Raw genomic sequence first — 18,042 nt, 5'->3', positions numbered from 1 at the left:
CAGAGCCACGAGCAACTCCCCGGGGCTTTCACAGAGCGGGGCCTCGAGGCGCCCAGCCGTGGCCCCCAGCGGGGGAGCCGGGGACGGCGCCCATGGGAAGCCTGCAGTGCCGTTTGGCCTGTGCACCCTTTACCTTCGTGAAACACAGAACGAGGTCCCCTGTTCCCAGCCTAGCATTTCCCAGAGTCAGTTCTGTGAAATGAAGTCCACGGTTGTAAGAGAGAAAAAAAAGTGTCTCCATGGTCAACTAAGTTTGGGAAAGCAGATTAAATCAATCCTTAAACATATTACAAATTCCCTGCAGATCTCTTAGAGCAGTGGTTCTCAGCGGGGGCAAATTTACTCCCCAGGGGACATTTGGCAACGCATTTAGACACTTTTAGCTGTCACAGCCGGAGAGGTTTAGCAGCCCGGAGGCTGCTCAACACCCTACAGTGCACACGGAACAGCCCCACCCCAAAGAAGTCGGGCCCGGAATGTCAGCAGCACGGGGCGTGAGAAACCCCGGAGCATACAAGCCCCCAGGGGAAGTGTGTAAGGTCCACGGTGAGAGAACAGTTGTCATTCTTCGGGGCCACGCAGCATCTGCTCTCCCTTCCTGCGCGTGAGGGTTTCCCGTGGTGCGAAGCAACCACTGCCTCCCCATACAGCACCTGAGGGTGGCCGGTTTCGCATCGTCCCCGCCTCTCCTGAGCTAGGGTGCAGGCATGTGACCTCCCTTCTCCACCTAGAGGCACTTCCCCAGGCTCGGAGCTCACGGTGTGTGATCCGAAGCAGCAGAGGCTGTGCAGAGCCCTGCTGGAGGGGGTGGTGGTGGCAGCTGCCATCTGTTTCCATGGGCTACACCCAGTGCTGGTGCAGCTGGTGGCACAAGCTAACATGCCTGTGCCCAGTGGTGGCAGCAGTGGGGCCTTCCTGACGTCTGTCCTACGATATGGCCTTGGGCATTGATCCTGGTTGCTTTGCCCCTGCCCTTGTCTTTCTGACCTACAGGAGATTCTGTAGTTGAATAAATCCCTTATGAGCTAAGTCAGCAGACTCGGCTTCTGATGCTTGTAAATAACTAACTCTGAGGGATGCTCAGAGTTTCCTAAATGCCTATGAGCCCAGGAGCCTTTCTTTTGTAGAATATCTCAAGGAACCCTTGTTCCATGAGAAACCTTGAGGAATATTGACCAAACTGACAAACACGGATTCTCATGACCTCTGCTCCAGCCAGAACCAGGCGCTGCAGTGACCCACCCCTCCCCGTGGCCAGTGAGAACCCTCAGCATCTCCCTTCTGGTCCTCTCCGATTCAGGGCTGGCCCACAACTACCCTCCTCTCCAGTCCCCTGAGTAATCGCAACTGGCTGCGGCCATCAAGGCGTGGAAATGCCTGGACGTGTCAGAAGAAGGCGGGAAGGACCGAAACGTGGGTCTGAGCTCTGCTGATTGATTGGGCCACGAATGTTGGCAGATCAGAGATAAGTTTAAAAAGAGACTTGCGGTTTTGAGAATCTGCAGAGTCACGAGGGGAAAGGGGAGAGCTTTAGGGGAGGCCAGCCATCCACCCAGAGAGGAGTGAAGCTGGCTGAGGGAATGCAATGCCCCGATCTGACGCCCGGTGCTGAGGCTGGTTTCAGGTGTCTCTTAGGGCAGTTTTAGATGCCATTCACTCATATGCTCCTCGGGACCTTTGCAGCCCCAGTCACCACGGAGGTCCTGCCGAGACGGCACTGAGCCGAAGAGACACACTGATCTGTCCCTGCCCTCCTGAGCTTACAGTCTAGTGGGACAGACAGACATCCAGTTCTTGTGGCACAGCGGGTCTCTTTGTGGTGGTGGTGTTGGGATGAGAGGACCATGAGGCGCCTAATCTCCTCGGGTCCAGGAGGACTTCCTGGAGGAAGGGACCGTCAGAGGAGCAGCTGTAAGTGAGGCAGAGCCAGGAGCCAGACAGAGATAGATATTCCATGGGGGCCAAGACAGAAGAAACACAGTGGGTTTGGGGACCTGAACAAGTGCTCCCAAAGCCCAGAGGGGCAGGGCGAGCAGACCTCGAAGCCAGCCTGGAGAGGGGCAGGGAGAAGGCTTGCAAGGGGCCTGAAGGCCAGTCCCAGGGCCCGGGTTCTGAAAGCAACGGGAATGAGGGTTCTGATTGGAACCACGTGACAGGCTGAGGGGAACCTGAAACTAAAAAAAATAAAATAAAACCCCTGGCTTTTCCAGTGGCTGAGAACAACCTGTTCTCAGATGCCGGACGGGTGGGCTGAAGGGGAAGGGGGAAGGGGAAGTGGACTCTGGGAGCAGCTGCAGTGCGTGCAGGCCTCCTGCGGGGTTCCACACGGACCGCCTCTGGAGCGAAGCTGAAGCGACCGCGGAAGCAGCCCCAGCCTCCCCCAGCCAGAATGCATGCTCCCCCCACCCCACCCACTGCTGTCCAGGCCTGGCGGGAGTCAGAGAAGTTCTGGGGGGACAGGCAGGGCCCTGAGAAGCAGGGGTGAGGGAGGAAGAGGAAAATAAGCAAAGGGAGCGGGCCCCAGCTGCTCCAGAGAATGTGCTGGGAAGGGGTCTTAGAAGACGGCCGGTCCAACCACGCCCCTTAGAGATGAGGAGACTGAGGCCCGGGGTCAGTAGTGGAGCTGGAATGAAAACTCAGGTTCCTCCAATGCTCTTCCTGCTGCTCCAGGTGTGTGTGCATGCACACGTGTGATGGAGTCGAGGCTGTCGTCTCTCCATCCATCCATAATCCAGGCTGGCCATGATGCTGGCATGAACTAAGATATATATAGAAATGGAAAAAAATGCTTAGGAAAGAAGTTAATCTCTACATGGGGCATATCCAGTTTCACAAGGTTAATATCTTGATTTTTTAAATCCTTTTCTGTTTTTCCAAAGAGGATTTGGTGTTCTCAGTCCCACTGAGAGCTTAAAAAAACAGCGGTGTCTCTCTGCCGGCTGCCTTCCCCACAGCGCCAGGCCTCTGTTGCTGGACCCAGGGACAGGCATGCCTGGACCCTGTCCTAGACTCAGGCCAGCTCTGTGCCTCGGTTTCCCTCTCTGTACAGGTCTGTGGGGCTTCCCTTCCTGCATCCCTCTCCCTGCTCTTGCTGCGAAGGTTGGTCTGGCCCAAGAGCAAAAGGGCTCAGCCACAGGGGGTGCGAAGTGGGACTTCCATCGAAGGGATCCAGGGGGCCTGGCCTGGCAGCCGAGGAGAACCGCAGACCCGGGGGGAGGCTCTGGAGGTGCGTGCAGAGAGGGGAGGAAGAGGCACAAGGTGCAGTGCATTGTGGGAAACAACCCAGGAGCCCCACTTTCCCGTTGGCCGCCAGGAGCCATCCTCCCTCCTCGGAAAAGTGGAGCTAGTGTGAGCACACGCGCTCTGGGTGTGCTCAAAAACAGGTCCCTCGGCAAACAGGAGCATGTGTTTCTGGGGTCACCATTGCGGGCAGACGGAGGTCTTGTCTTGCTGTATCACCCAGGCAATCTCATGGGGATCGACCACCTCTTGGCATCCCAGCCCCCCAGACCCTGCACCCACGAACCTGACACTCCCAGGGGAGACCCCTCGCCCCAACTCTGCAGAACGCTGGGCCCACAGAGTAGGAGGTGAGCTGGGGTCCAGCCTCGGGCTAGTTGGGTTCTCAGCAATTCTGACTGTAAAAAAAAGCAGGTTCTGGTTTCTCCAGGTTCCGCAGGTCAGGACGAGTCCTTCTCTCCGGTCTGGTGCCCTGGCCACCGCCTAGGACGCCACCATCTCTTTGTCAGGCAGGGCTCCTTCCTATGAGGACACCCGGCAATAACACTCGAACTCAAGACCCGAGCGCCATCATTGTGTTACATGCCCTTGACCCTGACCCGCTCTGGGCCTCCGTTTCCTCGCCTGGTAAGTGGGAATGTAGACCAAATGACACCTCTCCACACACATAAGGTGCCCTTGGAACTCATTTCAAATGACACATTTCTGTGGAGTGTCTGCCTCTAATCGGCGCAGTCTCCCCACAGCCCGCCCACCCCCACCCCGGGCCAGACCCAGGGGGCCCTTCTCCCAGCAGATCTGTTCAGCCTCCGGGCTGGCTTCCTGGGGGTGGCTTCCGCAGCCCTTGTCCAGGAGAGAGGAAACAGAGCGAAAGGGGGAAGGTATTTGCAACATGCTGGTTGGACTTAAAGCTCCCAAGCCCCGCCTGAAGAAGGTGGGTTACACAGCTGGGCGGGGGTGGGCCCCCCGAGAACTCCAACCCCAGAACCTGAGCTCTTCCCTCTGCCTCTCTTGACGGCCTCCTTAGATCCACTCAGTTGAAACAGGCCGGGTCTTCTGGCCAGGTGGTCTGTCCTAACTCAGTTCAGCAAGCCTGTATTAACACACCAGAAGGTTTGCTCGGGGGGGCATTAGAGGACAGGGAAGGTCCACGGAGCCTGAGGGGTGACTCCCTTCTGGCCCCCCGGGCTGGGGCTCAGGCCCTCCCACAGGGCAGTGTCAGGCCGTCACCAGACACCCCTGGGCCTCTGGCCGCCGTTTTCCCCTTTGTGCTCTTGGATCCAGCAAACGACAGCTCATTCCTTTGGCCACATTGTTCCTTAACGACATCACTTTTTCCATCTCCCCTCTGCCTGAGCGTTGTCTCCCAGCTGATCTCCACCTCGCGGGCGTGCCGTGGGTTCCGTGGATCCCAGGGCTCCGCCATCTGTGGGTCTCCCGAGAGCTGCCCAGCACGGACCCCAGCTACCACCTGTGCCCCCCCACCCCAGAGACCCGGCACCGTGACCAGCCCTCGTCCATGTGGTTGCAGGGTAACGCCCCCTCAGATGGCTCGGTGCCCTAGAGACACTGCTCTTTGCCCAAACACCCAACTCAAAGGCCTCCTCCGATCTGTGCACATCGGTGGAGACCCTCTGAGTCCCTGTCTAGGCTGGGCGCCTGGGTGCCGTGCTGGGCCTGGGCCAGCGACGACTCGACCTCTTCCTTCATCTCCTCCTCGGATCTACCCCTGAATCCATCTGGTTCGTGGACAGTCCGGACTCCCGGCCCCTTTGCAAGCTGGAGTCCCTCGGCCTTGCCCACAGTTCTGTGCTGTTCCCTGCTCAAAGTCAAACACCTATCTCTCCCGGGGCAAACCCAGACTCTGGGCCCTGGCCTTCCTCACAGCCTTCCTCCCTGAGCTGCCTATTCATTCACACAACCGCTGTTTGTCAAGCCTCTTCACTGTGCCAGGCTGGTTGACAGCACCCTCTGTTCTGTTCCCCTTGGCTGCCTAGCTCTGCCCTCAGCCATTTGCTAGAGAGGGAGTGTGGCAGAGAGGGGCAAGTGTGGGCTTGGTGTGAATCTGGACCTGTCATCCACTTACCCACGAGAACTCAGACAAGTTATTTTGTTGTGGGCCTCAGTTTCCTCAGCCGTAAAAGGGGAATGCTGCCATCCCGAGGGCTGTCAGGAGCACGAAAGGCCATTGTGTATATGCTGGCATGATGTGCATTTCTGGCAGAAGGGCAAGAAAGAGCCTGGAGCATATGGAGGAACTGCAGAGAATGCAAACTGGCTGGTGCAGAGCCCTAAGTGGAGTAAGGGGGATAAGGCCAGAGAGGCGGGAGGTACCGAGGGGATGGGATCGGGCAAGACCGGGGGCGGAGCCAAGGGCTGCAGACTTAGATCTGAGTCTCATGCTGCGGGAGCAGCGCTGCCTGAGCACCTGTGCCTCCACCGCCTCCGAGAAGCAGTACAGATGTCTCTGGCTGGCTCCCCAGGCTTTCCCACAGCCTCGCAGTTCAGCCTGCCTTCCCACCGCTCCCGGAGCAGTGTGCAAAATACAGCGGCTTCTTCCTTATAGCCTCTCTCCTGGCAAATGATTAATGGGTGCTGAGGAGCAGGGCAATCCAGGCCTGCGTGGTGCCCCTGCACCTGCCCCACATCCTGCCTCCTTCCTTCTCTTCCCCCGCCAGCCTGCTGGGGAATCAGCTCCCCTCCACCCCAGTGTTGCTTCTCTTGCCCCGCCCCCCAGCCCACAAATGCCCAAGGGCTGGGCGTGGCCTCACAAGGCCACTGGTTGCCAAGCCACGCCAGGACTCCTCTTTGAGGACAGACCAAGGCTTTGGTCTAATAACACAAGCACCAGCCATCTGAGATTGCCAAGGCCAGGGAAAGCTGGACGTCAGGAGGCTGCCCCAGGCTGCCCCAGCAAGGCCAACCTGCTCTCAAAGCTGCAGCCACAAAAAGCAAAACAGAGAGAAGGCCTGCGTAGCAGAGGGAGATCTGGGTCTCAGCTGTTAATAACAATCTCACCTATTTTTCTTTTTTAAAAACTGAGATAAAATTGATATAGAACATTGCATTAGTCTTAGGTATACAGCACAATGACTTGATATCTATGTAGTGACATGATGACCATAATAAATTTAGCTAACATCTATCACCACAAATAGCTAGGATTGTTTTCTTGGGAGAACTTCCAAGATCTACTCTTTTAGCAAACTTCCACATGCAATTTAGGATTATTAACGACACTCGCCGTGCTGTGTACTCTATCCCCAGCACCTCAACACCTGGGAGTTTATACTTTTTGACCATCTTCACCAATTTCCATCCCCCTGACCCCCACCTCTGGCACCAGTCTGCTCTCTGTATCTTATAGGTTCATTTTTTTCCAGCTTCCACATATAAGTGAATTCATACAACATTTGTCTTTCTCTGACTTACTTCCCTCAGCATAACACCCAGCAGGCGTACCCGTGTCGTTGTGTACGGTCGGGTTTTCTTCCTCTTGTTGACTGAGGGACACTCCCTGGTACACTCGTACTGCATTTTCCTTACCGACGCATCTCCCAGTGGGCAGGCTGCCTCCCCGTCTTGGCTGGTGCGAACAATGCTGGAGAGAACATGGGGGTGCAGATAGCTTTTGAGTTTGTGTTTTCCTTTTCTTTAGATAAATACCTCAAAGTTAAATTCCCGGGTCCTACGGTAGTTCTGTTTTTAAACTTTCCAGGAACCTTCATGCTGCCTTCCACAGTGGCCGCGGCAATGTGCACTCCCACCGGCAGGTGCAAGGGTCCCCTTTGCTCCCCGTCTTCCCGTCTTCCCGGACACCTTATTTGTTGACCTTTTGATAACAGCCATTCTGACAGGTGTGAGCTGAGACCTACTGCAGCTTTGGTTTGCATTTCCCCAATGATCAGAGATGTTGAGCCCTTTTATGTGCCTGTTGGCCATCTCTGCATCTTCTCAGAAAAACATCTATTCAGATATCTGCCCATTTTTTTATTTGGGTTGTTTGTGGGCTTTTTTCTATTGAGTTCTATCTCTTTGTTACCTATATTGGATATTAACCCCTTATCAGATATATGATTCGCAAATATTTGCTCCTATTCCATAGGTTGCTTTTTCATTGTGTTGATGGTGCCTATGCTATGCAGAAGTCTTTTCGTTTCCATTCCCACCTTTTACCAGAATTAATTAATCAGCCTTAGCTGCGCATTCATCATCGCGCCTGGACTCCCCCAACCGCTGTGTGAGTGAGGCCACAGAGAGATTGCTCTCCTCGCTCTTCCCTGTTGGATAGAGGAGGAAACTGAGGCTCCGAGAGGGGCCGTGGCTTGTGCCCTGCTCGCAGCTGCTCGCTGCTGAGGTCCCCTGGCTTCCGGTCCTCTCCACCAGGCTGCTTGTGTGGAGAATGTGGGCCACACTAGTCACTTAGTACCAGCCCAGAATCCTAGAATTTCAGCAGGGGAAAGAAATGACGTTCCAAACCCCTCCTCAGCATCCTGACAGTGTCCAAACACCTTTCAGGGAGTCCTTCCTCAGGGAGAGAGCCCGGCGCAGGTAGAAAGGAGACTGCTGTGGCCTAGAGTCTCACCTGTCTTCCTCTTGCTTGGCATCCCCTCATTTTCCTCTGAAATTTCCCCTCCCATTTCCTCCAGCTCTGACATGACCCAACTTCCTCAGAAAATCTGGGACTCAACCCTGGCTAGTGTAGCTCAGTGGACTGAGCTCCAGCCAGTGGTTCAATTCCTGATGGAGGCACATGCCTGGGTTGCTGGTCGGGTCCCCAGCTGGGGGCACATGAGAGGCAACCGACGGATGTTTCTCTCTCACACCCCTGTTTCTCTCCATCTTATTCTCCCTCCCTTTCCCTCTCTCTAAAAATAAATACATAAAATACTTTTTAAAAACCTGGGACTCAAAATACATCACAGTTGAAAAAATCAGGGCTCAGAATAAATCATGGTCAAAAAAAATCAGGGCTGTTTTTTGGGGAACACAGATTTCATTACACTTCTAGAGGAAAAAAGAATGCCAGCGGGCATTCATAATTTTTAAAAATGACGTCAGTATTTTTAAAAAACCATAGCCTGAATAATTAGATCCTGCAGCACGTCCTCTTTGCGTCTGCAGATCCCGGGCAGGCTCTCCAGCCGGTCAGCTCCCTTCACATCGGGCTAGAAGCTAGCGTTTCTGTTTTGGTTTTTAAAAACCACTTATCGAGGTGTGATTGACATGCCAAAAGCTGCGCATATCTAATGTGTACAACTTGATGCGTTTGGAGATGAGTATACATCTGTGAAACCATCACCAAAATCCATGCCGTAAACATATCCATCACCTCTAGAAATTTCCTTCCACCTTCTGGATTTATTATTATTATTTTTAATTTCATTTTAATCGTTGTTCAAGTACAGTTTTCTATCTTTTACTCCCATCCCTGCCCGCCCCCTCCAGGCCTCCCCACCTCCCTTCCATTTCCACCCGCCCCTAGTTTTTGTCCATGTGTCCTTTACGCTTGTTCCTGTAAACCCTTCCCCTTTTCCCCTGAAATTCCCTCTCCTCTCCCCTCTGCTCACTGTCAGCCTGTTCTCTATTTCAGTGTCTTTGGTTATATTTTGCTTGTTTGTTTGTTTTGTTGTTTAGGTTCCTGCTAAAGGTGAGATCATATGTATTTATTATTATTATTATTAGACTACCCAAGATCCTCCCTCTTGGGAAGTTTTTAAGTATACAATACATTATTGAGATGGACATGGACTGCAGTTTCAAACTGGGAATGGATCCCTCCGGTCCACCCTACCCACTTGACAGACAGGGAAACTGAGGCTTAGGTCAGAGCAGTGCTCTCCCCAGTGAAATTCAGCTTCTTAGTGGCAGAGCCAAGTTTCAGCCCAGGTCTCTGAGTCCACACTCAGTGCTGCCTGCACAGTTCTGCGGCCCCACTGTGGCCTGGGTCCGGGCAGCCTGGGGAAGGCGCCAGGGACCATTTTCTGAGCCATGGTCCCTGCCCACCTGCCCACCTGCCCGCCCCTGAGCCTCAGGCTGCTCTGATGCTCCTACTCACACATGTGTCTGGCTCAAACTGCAAGGGGCTGATTAGATGTAATTGCTTTGCCTAGAGCGAGCTATCTGCCTAATAGAATCAGCTCCCAGTAATTAGCCTGCCAGAGGCCCATTTCCCGTGCTGGAGTCCTCTGGCCTCCAGGCCTTTACTCCAACCTGTGAGCGTGGGGCCTCTGCAGACAGCGGGGTGTCTGGTACATGTGGAGGGGGCGCGGGGTATTGGGCAAGAGAGGAGAAGCTGGAAGAAAGCTCAGCAAGAACTTCAGTGATAGCCCCCCCTGAGGCCAGGGAATTACAGTGCTTCACGGTTGCAGGGCCAGAGAGCCTGGCACAGAGGGACCGCTCCATAAATCTCAAACTGAGTCCAACTGAACCACAAGGGGCATCTAGTCCAGCCCCAAATTCAGCACATTCAGCAATCAAGTCCAAAGGCATTTCTGGCAGACCTACTATGTGCTAAGAACTATACTAGCTCCTTGGATCCTCCTAAAAGGCCCCTGGGGTCCTAAAGGGCTAGTGAAGCTATGCTTGCATACTTCCATGGGCCAGAAGCTCGTTACAGCCTGGGCAGCCCATTCCTTCTTCGGAGGCTTAGAGAATATTCCGTCTCTCTGGGGCTGTGAGCTCTTTCACTGCAGCATCTCCTCGCAGATCACTGGCCCCCTCCTAGGCCACCCAGAGCAAAGCTAATCCTTCTTGCATGTGACAGCAGACATGTCCCCTGTATCTTTTCTGCAGACACAGTATCCCAAGTTCCTTCGGTTGTACCACATACATCATGCCGGTGAGACCCTCGTTAATCTGGCCGATGGGCCTGGGGCCTGCTTCTGCTGTCAATTCCTCTCCAGACCCAGCATGGCCAGGAGCCCTGCAGTGAGCACCCTGGGGGTCAGGATTCCTCTGCCAGCAGAAAGAAGTGCAGCGACAGCTGGAACAGGACACTCCCCAAGGAGAGCCTCGGTGGCAAGCCAGCTGCTCCACCGAGGGAAAGACACCTACAACTCACCAGGAGTGAAGTCACCTCTCATGCCCTCTCCCCTACCCGGGCGCACACACACATGCACGCACACACACACGCGCACACACAATGCTGTGAGCACTCCCGGGGACCACTCGATACTCACTGGCTGATTAATCATCGCAAGTGCTATTATAATTATTGTGTTTAGTGCTGAGAACAGGCTGCCTTTGCTCAATTCTCAGAAGCCATAAACCTGCAAAGAAGGATTTCAAGATTTGTGAGGCTGCGGACTAGATCTCCGGGTTCATTTCTTCCTTAGCAGCAGCACGCTTGTCTGTCAGGGAAGACAAGCCATGGCTGCTCCAGCATCTCGGCAGAGGACAGGCTGAAGAGACTGGTAAGTCATTTCTGCAATGGGAAGGGGGTGAATTTAGGGAACGTATCTAGTAGCGAAGGTCTGGGAGTCACATTAGCTGGACTTGAGCCCCCCACTCTGGCCCAGTAAGACGTGAGGCCTGGACACGCAGTGGGGCAGAAGCACTGTGACACTTCCGGGTGTGTGTCCCAGTGCAAACTCCCTTCAGTCCCTGAGGCCGCACACCCCAGGACGCTCATCTCGGCGTGGGGTTCAGAACCAGAGGAGCCTGCTGAGGGAGCCCTCTCTAGGGGAAGGGATTTGTCAAAGGCAGTGGGTGCTGACTTTGGACTAAGGCTTTCTGCTAATGAGGAGAGTGAACTTGACCCCCACAGCAGCTCCATGAAGACAGCCTGGCCCCCGCCCTCAGCACTAGGACACTTGAGTCTGCATCCTGAGCTGGCCACCGCTCACGTGGGGCAGGACTGAGAACAGAGCCAGGTGTCTGCCTCCTAGCACGCTGCTGTCTCCCCAACAGCTCCCAGAGCCTCTCCTTTGTGAACAGCTGACTTTCGTGTTTGGTTTGGGCTTGAGAAATTAAACAAATAGTGTCTCTTGACAAACGCAAGCCGGCTGCACTGGGACCAGTTCTGCTCTGTAAACGCAGGCTAATCCTCCGTGTCTCTCTCCCTACAGAGATACACCAAGAAACACCTCAGTCACACCCAGAGCACCCTGACTTCCATCAACTTGCCCTCCGGGGCCCTGGTGCAGCTCTTGGCGTCAGCTGCTCCCCTGTCTTTCTGCTGCAGCTCCTGGGCCTGCAGGGCCCCTTCCCGTCTCCAGCCTGCCCCTGGCTTGATGTTGAGATGACTCTGAACATTCTTTCCTCCAGCAAACCATGGGCCCCAAGCCCTGCCAACCCGCCTAGCCCAGACAGGCCCACTGGAGTGGGTGCAGGGTTTTTACAGAGTGCCTTTTTGAATCAGGTGTTGTACCGAGAGTTGAGGGGCACAGGGATGAGTAAGGCCCCTTCCCTGCCCAGTATGGTCTGGTCTGGACAGGGTGGACCAGAATTCCATGTGGGGCTGCATTCCAGCTGTAACTGATGGAGTCAGAATGTGGACTCAGCTATCTAACGTAGGGTGAACTCTTTCACTCCCTACCTCTCTGCCCCCTGCCCCCACCCTCCAGCTGAACTGGCCGACAAAGAGGGGCTTCAGAGCAATAGACAGAGAGGGCTCTGGGCCCCTCATCCTTCAGATCACATTCTCGGCCATTGCTGCTCCCAGGGCCAGGCCTGTCATTACCATCACAGAACATCAGAGCAAAAAGAGACCTTTTGAGATAGTCAACCCTTTCTTCTGCAGAAAAGGACACTGAGCCACAGAGAGGCTGTGTGGCTCTTTCAAGTCCCTGCAGGGAGTAGGTAGTCGGTGGCGGCCCTGAAGCCAAGCCCCAGGGCCCTGGGCTCCCAGTCCAGTGCAGTCTCCACGGGCTTCCTCCGGCCTTCGGACCCTCACATCTGTCTTTATCCCCTTCCCCTAAACCGGTCCAGGCCAGTGGCAGCTTTAGAAGTGTCTGTCTGCAAAGACTCACAGCAGCAGGTTGCTGGGGTTTTCTGCCTGTGGACGCCACCGTCTGTGCCCCTCTCCCTGCTGACACTGCTGGTCTCTAGCCCAGCAGGTGTAGGAAGGATGCTACTGAGTGCACAAGAAAACACGCAGAGCAACTCTGACATGCAAAACACCGGGCTCCCCACTGCGGAAGGCACAGGGCAAGTAAGGAGGGCCTCCACCCCGGAGAAGACAATGAGCCGGTGCAGGAGGCACATGTTAACGAGCTGACTAGTCTCCTACGCAGGGGAAGTAACTAGTGAATTGAAGTTTAGACAGGGTGCCTTGGAAGCACAATGAAGCCAGTAGTTTTGACAGACGGCAACTAGGGAATGCTTCGTGAAGGAAGTGGCCTCTGAGCTGGGTCTTGAAGCCCGAATAGGAGTTCAACAGACAGAAAACGGAGGAGCCCGCACCCCAGGTTATGGGAGCCACGGGAGCCGGGAGGGGAATGTGAAAGTACTTGGACGTGCCTAGAGCTTAGAAAGGGAGGGAGTGAAAGATAAAGCTGGAAAATAATGTGTGCATAACAACATGCAACAACAAATTCTAATTAATTTGCGTATCATTTATCATAACTCTCACTGCATCTTTCTCCTCACTAACTAAAGCCTTAAAAGCAGTGAGTAGCAACCTCCTGTCCCCTTATTCTTGGAAGAACTAGGGAGGCAGAAGCAGGCCGGGAGGGTCACGGGGTGTTACAAATGAAGGGAGCACAGACGTGTGCTGCCCCTGACCCCTCCGCTGTGGGTGTGCACACCTCCGCTTGTGGGTGTGCACACTTCCATTCTGGGTGTGCAACTCGAGGGAGAGAGAGGGACTGGCCCCAAGTCCCACAGCCCCACAGCACCCAGCCCAGGCTGCCCCACCCTCCACTCTGTTCTTCCTGCCCAGGGCTTCAGGAAGTCATCACGCAGAAGGCGGACCGATATCGTAATTTGAGAGATGTAAAAAAAATCTCTGATTGGCCCAAAGCGTCCTCCACTTAAGTCACCAATGGAATGGAGAGGAATAAAAAGAAAAAGATCGTGGAAACGTGAAGCTGAGCAGTCTTTCTCGTGTATAACAGACAAGGTTGATGGAGGTGCTCTCTGACCCTTGGCCCTGGAAGGGGGTGGGGCATGCCCGTCAGGTGTGGGCAGGACCTAGGAATCTTGGTTGAAAGGGTTTGTGGTTGAAAGACTGGGAGGTCTTTGGCACAGTCCCCCTGCCCAGGTCGAGGGCGGGCTGATGGGGCTCTTGACTAAAGGTCCCGAAGGCTACTAAGAAGCTTATATGGGCACCAGCTTGAATCCCCCACCCGTGCCCCCACTTTAGGAGAAAGGGGGAGGAGGGGCAGGAGGAGAAGACCCGGGCTGCCCTCCGGGGCTCCAGGTGCACTGGGGGTGCGCTGCCTTGCCCCCACTGTCAGGCATCCTAATCCCACACATAATGGAGGCTACAGGAAAGACCCCCGACCATGGGGCAGGACCCTTCCTACTTTCCAGGCCTCGGTTTCCTCATCTGTAACCTGAGAGGGTTAGGCTAGACAGTCTCTGGAGGTCCTTCCCATGCTGACGTGCTGTGAGAACAAGCTTCTTCATGATGAATAATAAATGTCCTGCCCCTGAAGACAGCCTTTTCCCTTTTCTGAAGCATTTACACTCACCATATCGCCTTTCATCTGCACAGCAGCCTGTCCTGGTGGCCAGAAGCAAACAGCCCCTCAACACACGGCCTTCCACACCGAAAGCCAGGTCTGGCCAACCACCGGGCTCCTCTAGACCGGCTTCTGGGCGGGTTGTGGCCAGGAGCATAGAACCCCACGTGTACCCCTGCCCCTGGGAGCCAAGAAAGGCAGCGTTTCTCTGCGAGAAAGCCAGCAGATGCCAATGGGGAAGGCTGTCAGTGGGCTGGGCTCATGGTCAAAGGGGCAGGGCCAGAAAGTTTGTGTCGTCAAAGAATTGAAGATCTTGCAGGGAAGGGAGTGCCAATGGGATGGGGAGAGGCGAGGTGGATGAGAGACCTGAGTCCTGGGGAAAGGAGATGCCACAGAGCCCATATCGCCTGATCTGCACACGTGTGGCCTTCCAATCAGGAAGCGAGCACGGCTACCTATCCTCTTCCAGGTCTTTACAAACTGAGCCTCAAGGACTCATGACGGAGAAGAGTGTGGGCTCAGGAGGCGGGCTGAAGTCCCTTCCCAGCTGAATGGTCTTGGCTGATTCTCCGCACTGCCTTTAGCCTCAGTTTCCCCATCTATAAAATGGACGTAACCATGTCAGGGTTGTGGAAAGGACCAGAGATAGTGAATGTGATAACACACCTAGCCTGACACGCAGCAGATGCTTGATACACACTTGTCGAAGGAAAGAACGGGCTGGTGGCCCTCCCAGGAAAAGCCGTGTAGCGTCCGGCAGCGGCGGGCCAGCCCAAGCTGTGGGCAGATGGTGTCCCCGCCCCAGCTGGCTGCCTCCTGGGCCTCCCCTGGGTCGGGGGCCTTGGGACCTCTTTCATGTCTCTCCTCGTGGCCCGTGCCAGGGTCCCATGGAAGACTTTTGACCCTCCTTGGCAGTGGGCTTTGCATTCCAGTCATTCTGCTCACTGAGCCCATCCAAGTCCGGAGCTGTTTGCAGCTAAGCAAGGCCTGTGGAATCAGCTGCCACGGCACCTCATCCAGGAGATAAGGAAGCGAGACTCTGAGAGGGGCAGTGACGCCTCGCCTGTGGTCCCACAGCCTGCCCCGCCTCACCTCCACTGCCACCATGTCGACAAATGAAGAAACTGAGGCACAGGGAGGCCTCCCGATTCTGTCGGTTCTGTCGGCAAGCCTCCAGATCTGGGCCCCGCCTGCCCTATTTCACAGAGATATCCCTTCTGCGAGGGCGCCCCGTGCTGGTGTCAGCGTTGTCCTGGAAGCCCAAGCCCAGGCTGGCCTGCTGGTGCCGGACAGGGGCCCCGAATGAGTCCGAAGAGCCCGACAGGCCGTGGGCAGCAGAGCAGGAGGCCCTGGGACTGGGTGCTCCTGGCCTGGGCTACCGTCTGCGCTTTCTCAGCCAATCCCGGGAGCCATGCTCCCCTGGGAAGGGACACGTTTTATGAGAGCAGGGTTGTCCCTTGGGTGTCGGCCCACAGGTGCCCGGGTCCACAGCTGTGCCCTCCTGTTCCTGAGAGAGCCGGCAGCCTGGCGCAGAGGAGGGGCTGTGGTCTGGAGTGGGGAAAGCTTAGCTCAGTCTGGGCGCTGGGACTCACTCACTGTGTGCCTTCGCGTGCCCCTTGACCTCTCTGTGCCTCAGTTTCCTCATCCTCATAACAAATGGCAGAAGCAAGGCCCAAGGTCCCTTCCAGCCACAGCATCTGTGATTTCTGGGGAGGGGAGGGGAGGGGAGGGGAGGGGAGGGGTGGGCGCTCGCTCTGCCTTTCCTCCCCTAGCTTTCCCGTTGCTGTGTTATCCGTTTATCTCCAGCTCTCCAGGTCTCGCTGTCACGGTCTGCCGCTCTCTGCCTCTCTCCCTCGGTGTTTTTCTGCTTGCCTCTTCCTCCTCTGTGTCTGTGAGTCTACCTCGGGTTTTATCTCCGAGTCCGTCACACCCCCTCCGCCTCTTTCTCTCCCTCTCTCCCTCGGTAGTTGCCTGCGTTTCCCTGCCCAGTTCTCCGGTTCTCTGGGTGTCTCTCTCCGTCCTGCCTGCTCTCTCCGCGGCCCGGCTGGCTCCCCGCCCCCTCCCCCTCCGCCGGCCCCCCTCCCCTCCCTCCCTCGGCGCGTCTCCCCAGTCCTTATTTGGCTGGGCGGGAGGGCTGGCGGGAGGAGGCGGCCTGCGGGCGGGGGGCGGAGGGCGGGAGCGGGGCCGGGCGGAGGAGGGCGGTGGGTGGTGCTGAAGGGACAGCTCCGCGGCGGCGGCGCCGTTGGCGGCGGCGGCCCCGGGGCGCGGAGCGGGTGCCCGGCGCGGGGAGCGGCGAGCGCAGCCATGCCCCAGGCCGCCTACGGGGCAGCAGCAGCGGCGGCCGAGGCCGGGGCGCGGGCCGGGGGCGCCGGGGGGCCGGCGGCGGCCCGGGCGGGACGATGAAGCGGCAGAACGTGCGCACGCTGGCGCTCATCGTGTGCACCTTCACCTACCTGCTGGTGGGCGCCGCGGTCTTCGACGCGCTCGAGTCGGAGCCCGAGATGATGGAGCGGCAGCGGCTGGAGCTGCGGCAGCAGGAGCTGCGGGCGCGCTACAACCTCAGCCAGGGCGGCTACGAGGAGCTGGAGCGCGTCGTGCTGCTCCTCAAGCCGCACAAGGCCGGCGTGCAGTGGCGCTTCGCCGGCTCCTTCTACTTCGCCATCACCGTCATCACCACCATCGGTAACTACTCGCCGGCGGGGGGCAGGGGGCGGGGACCCTGGGGCTGGTAGTCCGGGGCCGACCCGGGAGGGGCTGTCCCGGGAGGGGGGCTTCCCCGGGAGAGGGTCTAGGCGCCGAACCCCGCGCGCCCAGAAGCCCGAGTTCAGCCTGGCGTGTCTGCTCCGCGGGAACGGGACTCAGGGGAGGCGTCGATTCCTGGCTCCCGCCCTGACTCTCCAGCCGGGCCAGCCCCAACTTGTTCCTGCCAGGCTGCGCGGGGCCCCGGGGGACTCTGAAGTGTGTGAGAGGGGCAGGAGCGACCGGCGGAGGCTGGGGAGGAGGGGTGTGGCCCGGCCAGGCCGTGGAGCAGGGCGCTCGGAGGGAGCCGCCGGGAGTGCTGCACTCCTCCGGGTCCCTGCAGAGGGGCTTCCACACCCGGAGCCGCGGGGCTCCAGGGAGACCCGTGGATGCAGGTACTCGGCACTCTGGGCCACTCTGGGCGCTTGAAACACCCTGTAACTGCAGGCTGTAAGTGCCTCTTAGTGTGTGTGTGTGTGTGTGTGTGTGTGTGTGTGTGTGTCCAGTTCCCAGAGTTTGGGCACCACCAGCCAGTGCCTTTAATGTCGTTGGGGTAACAAAGGTGGTGCAGGAAGCCAGATCCAGCCTTGTCCGCCCACTTTGCTGTCCCAGGAAAACAGTCACCTCCCAGGAATGGCCCCAGTTCTCTTCCCCAAGCCAAGGCCAACAGCAGGCATCGGAAGGCACACACACACACACACACACCCGGATTCACAACTCAGGAATGGGTGCACACACAGGCACAGACACGTAGCACACAAACAGATGTCCAGGAAAGATGTCTCCAGTGAGGCCCTTGTGGTGCTGTTCAAAAGTGTCCAGGCCGGAGCAAACACCTTACCGGCTCCTGAGACCCGGATTCCAGCCCAGCTCCATCACTTCTCCCGCTGTGTGACCTTGGGCAAGTCCCAGCCCCTGCCCGGGTCTCGGGCTTCCCCTCCCGACAGCCAGAGGTTGGCTGGGATGATCTCAAGGGCTCCTCCCAGTCCTGACGCGCTCCCAGTTCACCTCTCCCCAGACCCCACTGGGATGCCTCCAGGAGCTGTGTCCTCCATCTTTCCCGTTCCCTCTCCTCTCCCCGGTCCCCTCCTTGCCTTGGCTGAGCTCCCAGGGGCTCGTTGCCACTTGGCATCGCCCGTGACAAGATGGCAGTGTTTTCCTGGGAGTCAACAGGAGTGGAGAGGGTAAAAGGCAGGACTACACACGGGCCCTGCAGTCTCCCCACTGCAGGGCCCTGTGCCGAGGCTCTGCGGCTCTCAGGGCCACGTGGAGCTCTGCTGTGTGGTTTCTGGGCTCTTCTCTTGGAAAAGGGAAAAAAGGGGCCGCAAGTGGGTGGCCCAAGTAGGGGCACCTCCAGGTTCTGCTGACCCCGTGAGGTTAAAGCAGGATAATCACACCTGGGCCTGCCCCCAAATCAAGCAGCTCACTTTCCCAG

General features: G+C 56.9%; 1 protein-coding gene and 1 long non-coding RNA gene across 2 annotated transcripts in view; one reads left to right on the top strand and one right to left on the bottom strand.

The window, feature by feature from the left end:
• Positions 1 to 1,331: 1,331 nt before the first annotated feature.
• Positions 1,332 to 16,398, bottom strand: LOC123822622. Its single transcript, XR_006786382.1, has 3 exons — positions 16,322 to 16,398; positions 6,703 to 6,841; positions 1,332 to 2,758 (listed from the first exon to the last, which is right to left on the bottom strand). It is a non-coding gene; the product is annotated as an uncharacterized LOC123822622 (long non-coding RNA).
• The window catches only part of KCNK3 (potassium two pore domain channel subfamily K member 3), a 36,461-nt gene continuing 34,543 nt past the window's right edge, over positions 16,125 to 18,042 (top strand). Inside the window, exon 1 of the mRNA XM_045844719.1 lies at positions 16,125 to 16,550. Coding sequence (XP_045700675.1) covers positions 16,268 to 16,550 — 283 coding nt within the window. The 5' untranslated portion in view covers positions 16,125 to 16,267. The remainder of the gene's footprint in view (positions 16,551 to 18,042) is intronic.

The sequence above is a fragment of the Phyllostomus hastatus genome, unplaced genomic scaffold, assembly GCF_019186645.2.
Source record: "Phyllostomus hastatus isolate PE091 unplaced genomic scaffold, TTU_PhHast_1.1 phas_contig_402, whole genome shotgun sequence".
In the NCBI taxonomy this organism is placed as follows: Eukaryota; Metazoa; Chordata; class Mammalia; order Chiroptera; family Phyllostomidae; genus Phyllostomus; species Phyllostomus hastatus.
This window is presented reverse-complemented; position numbering and strand designations above follow the sequence as displayed.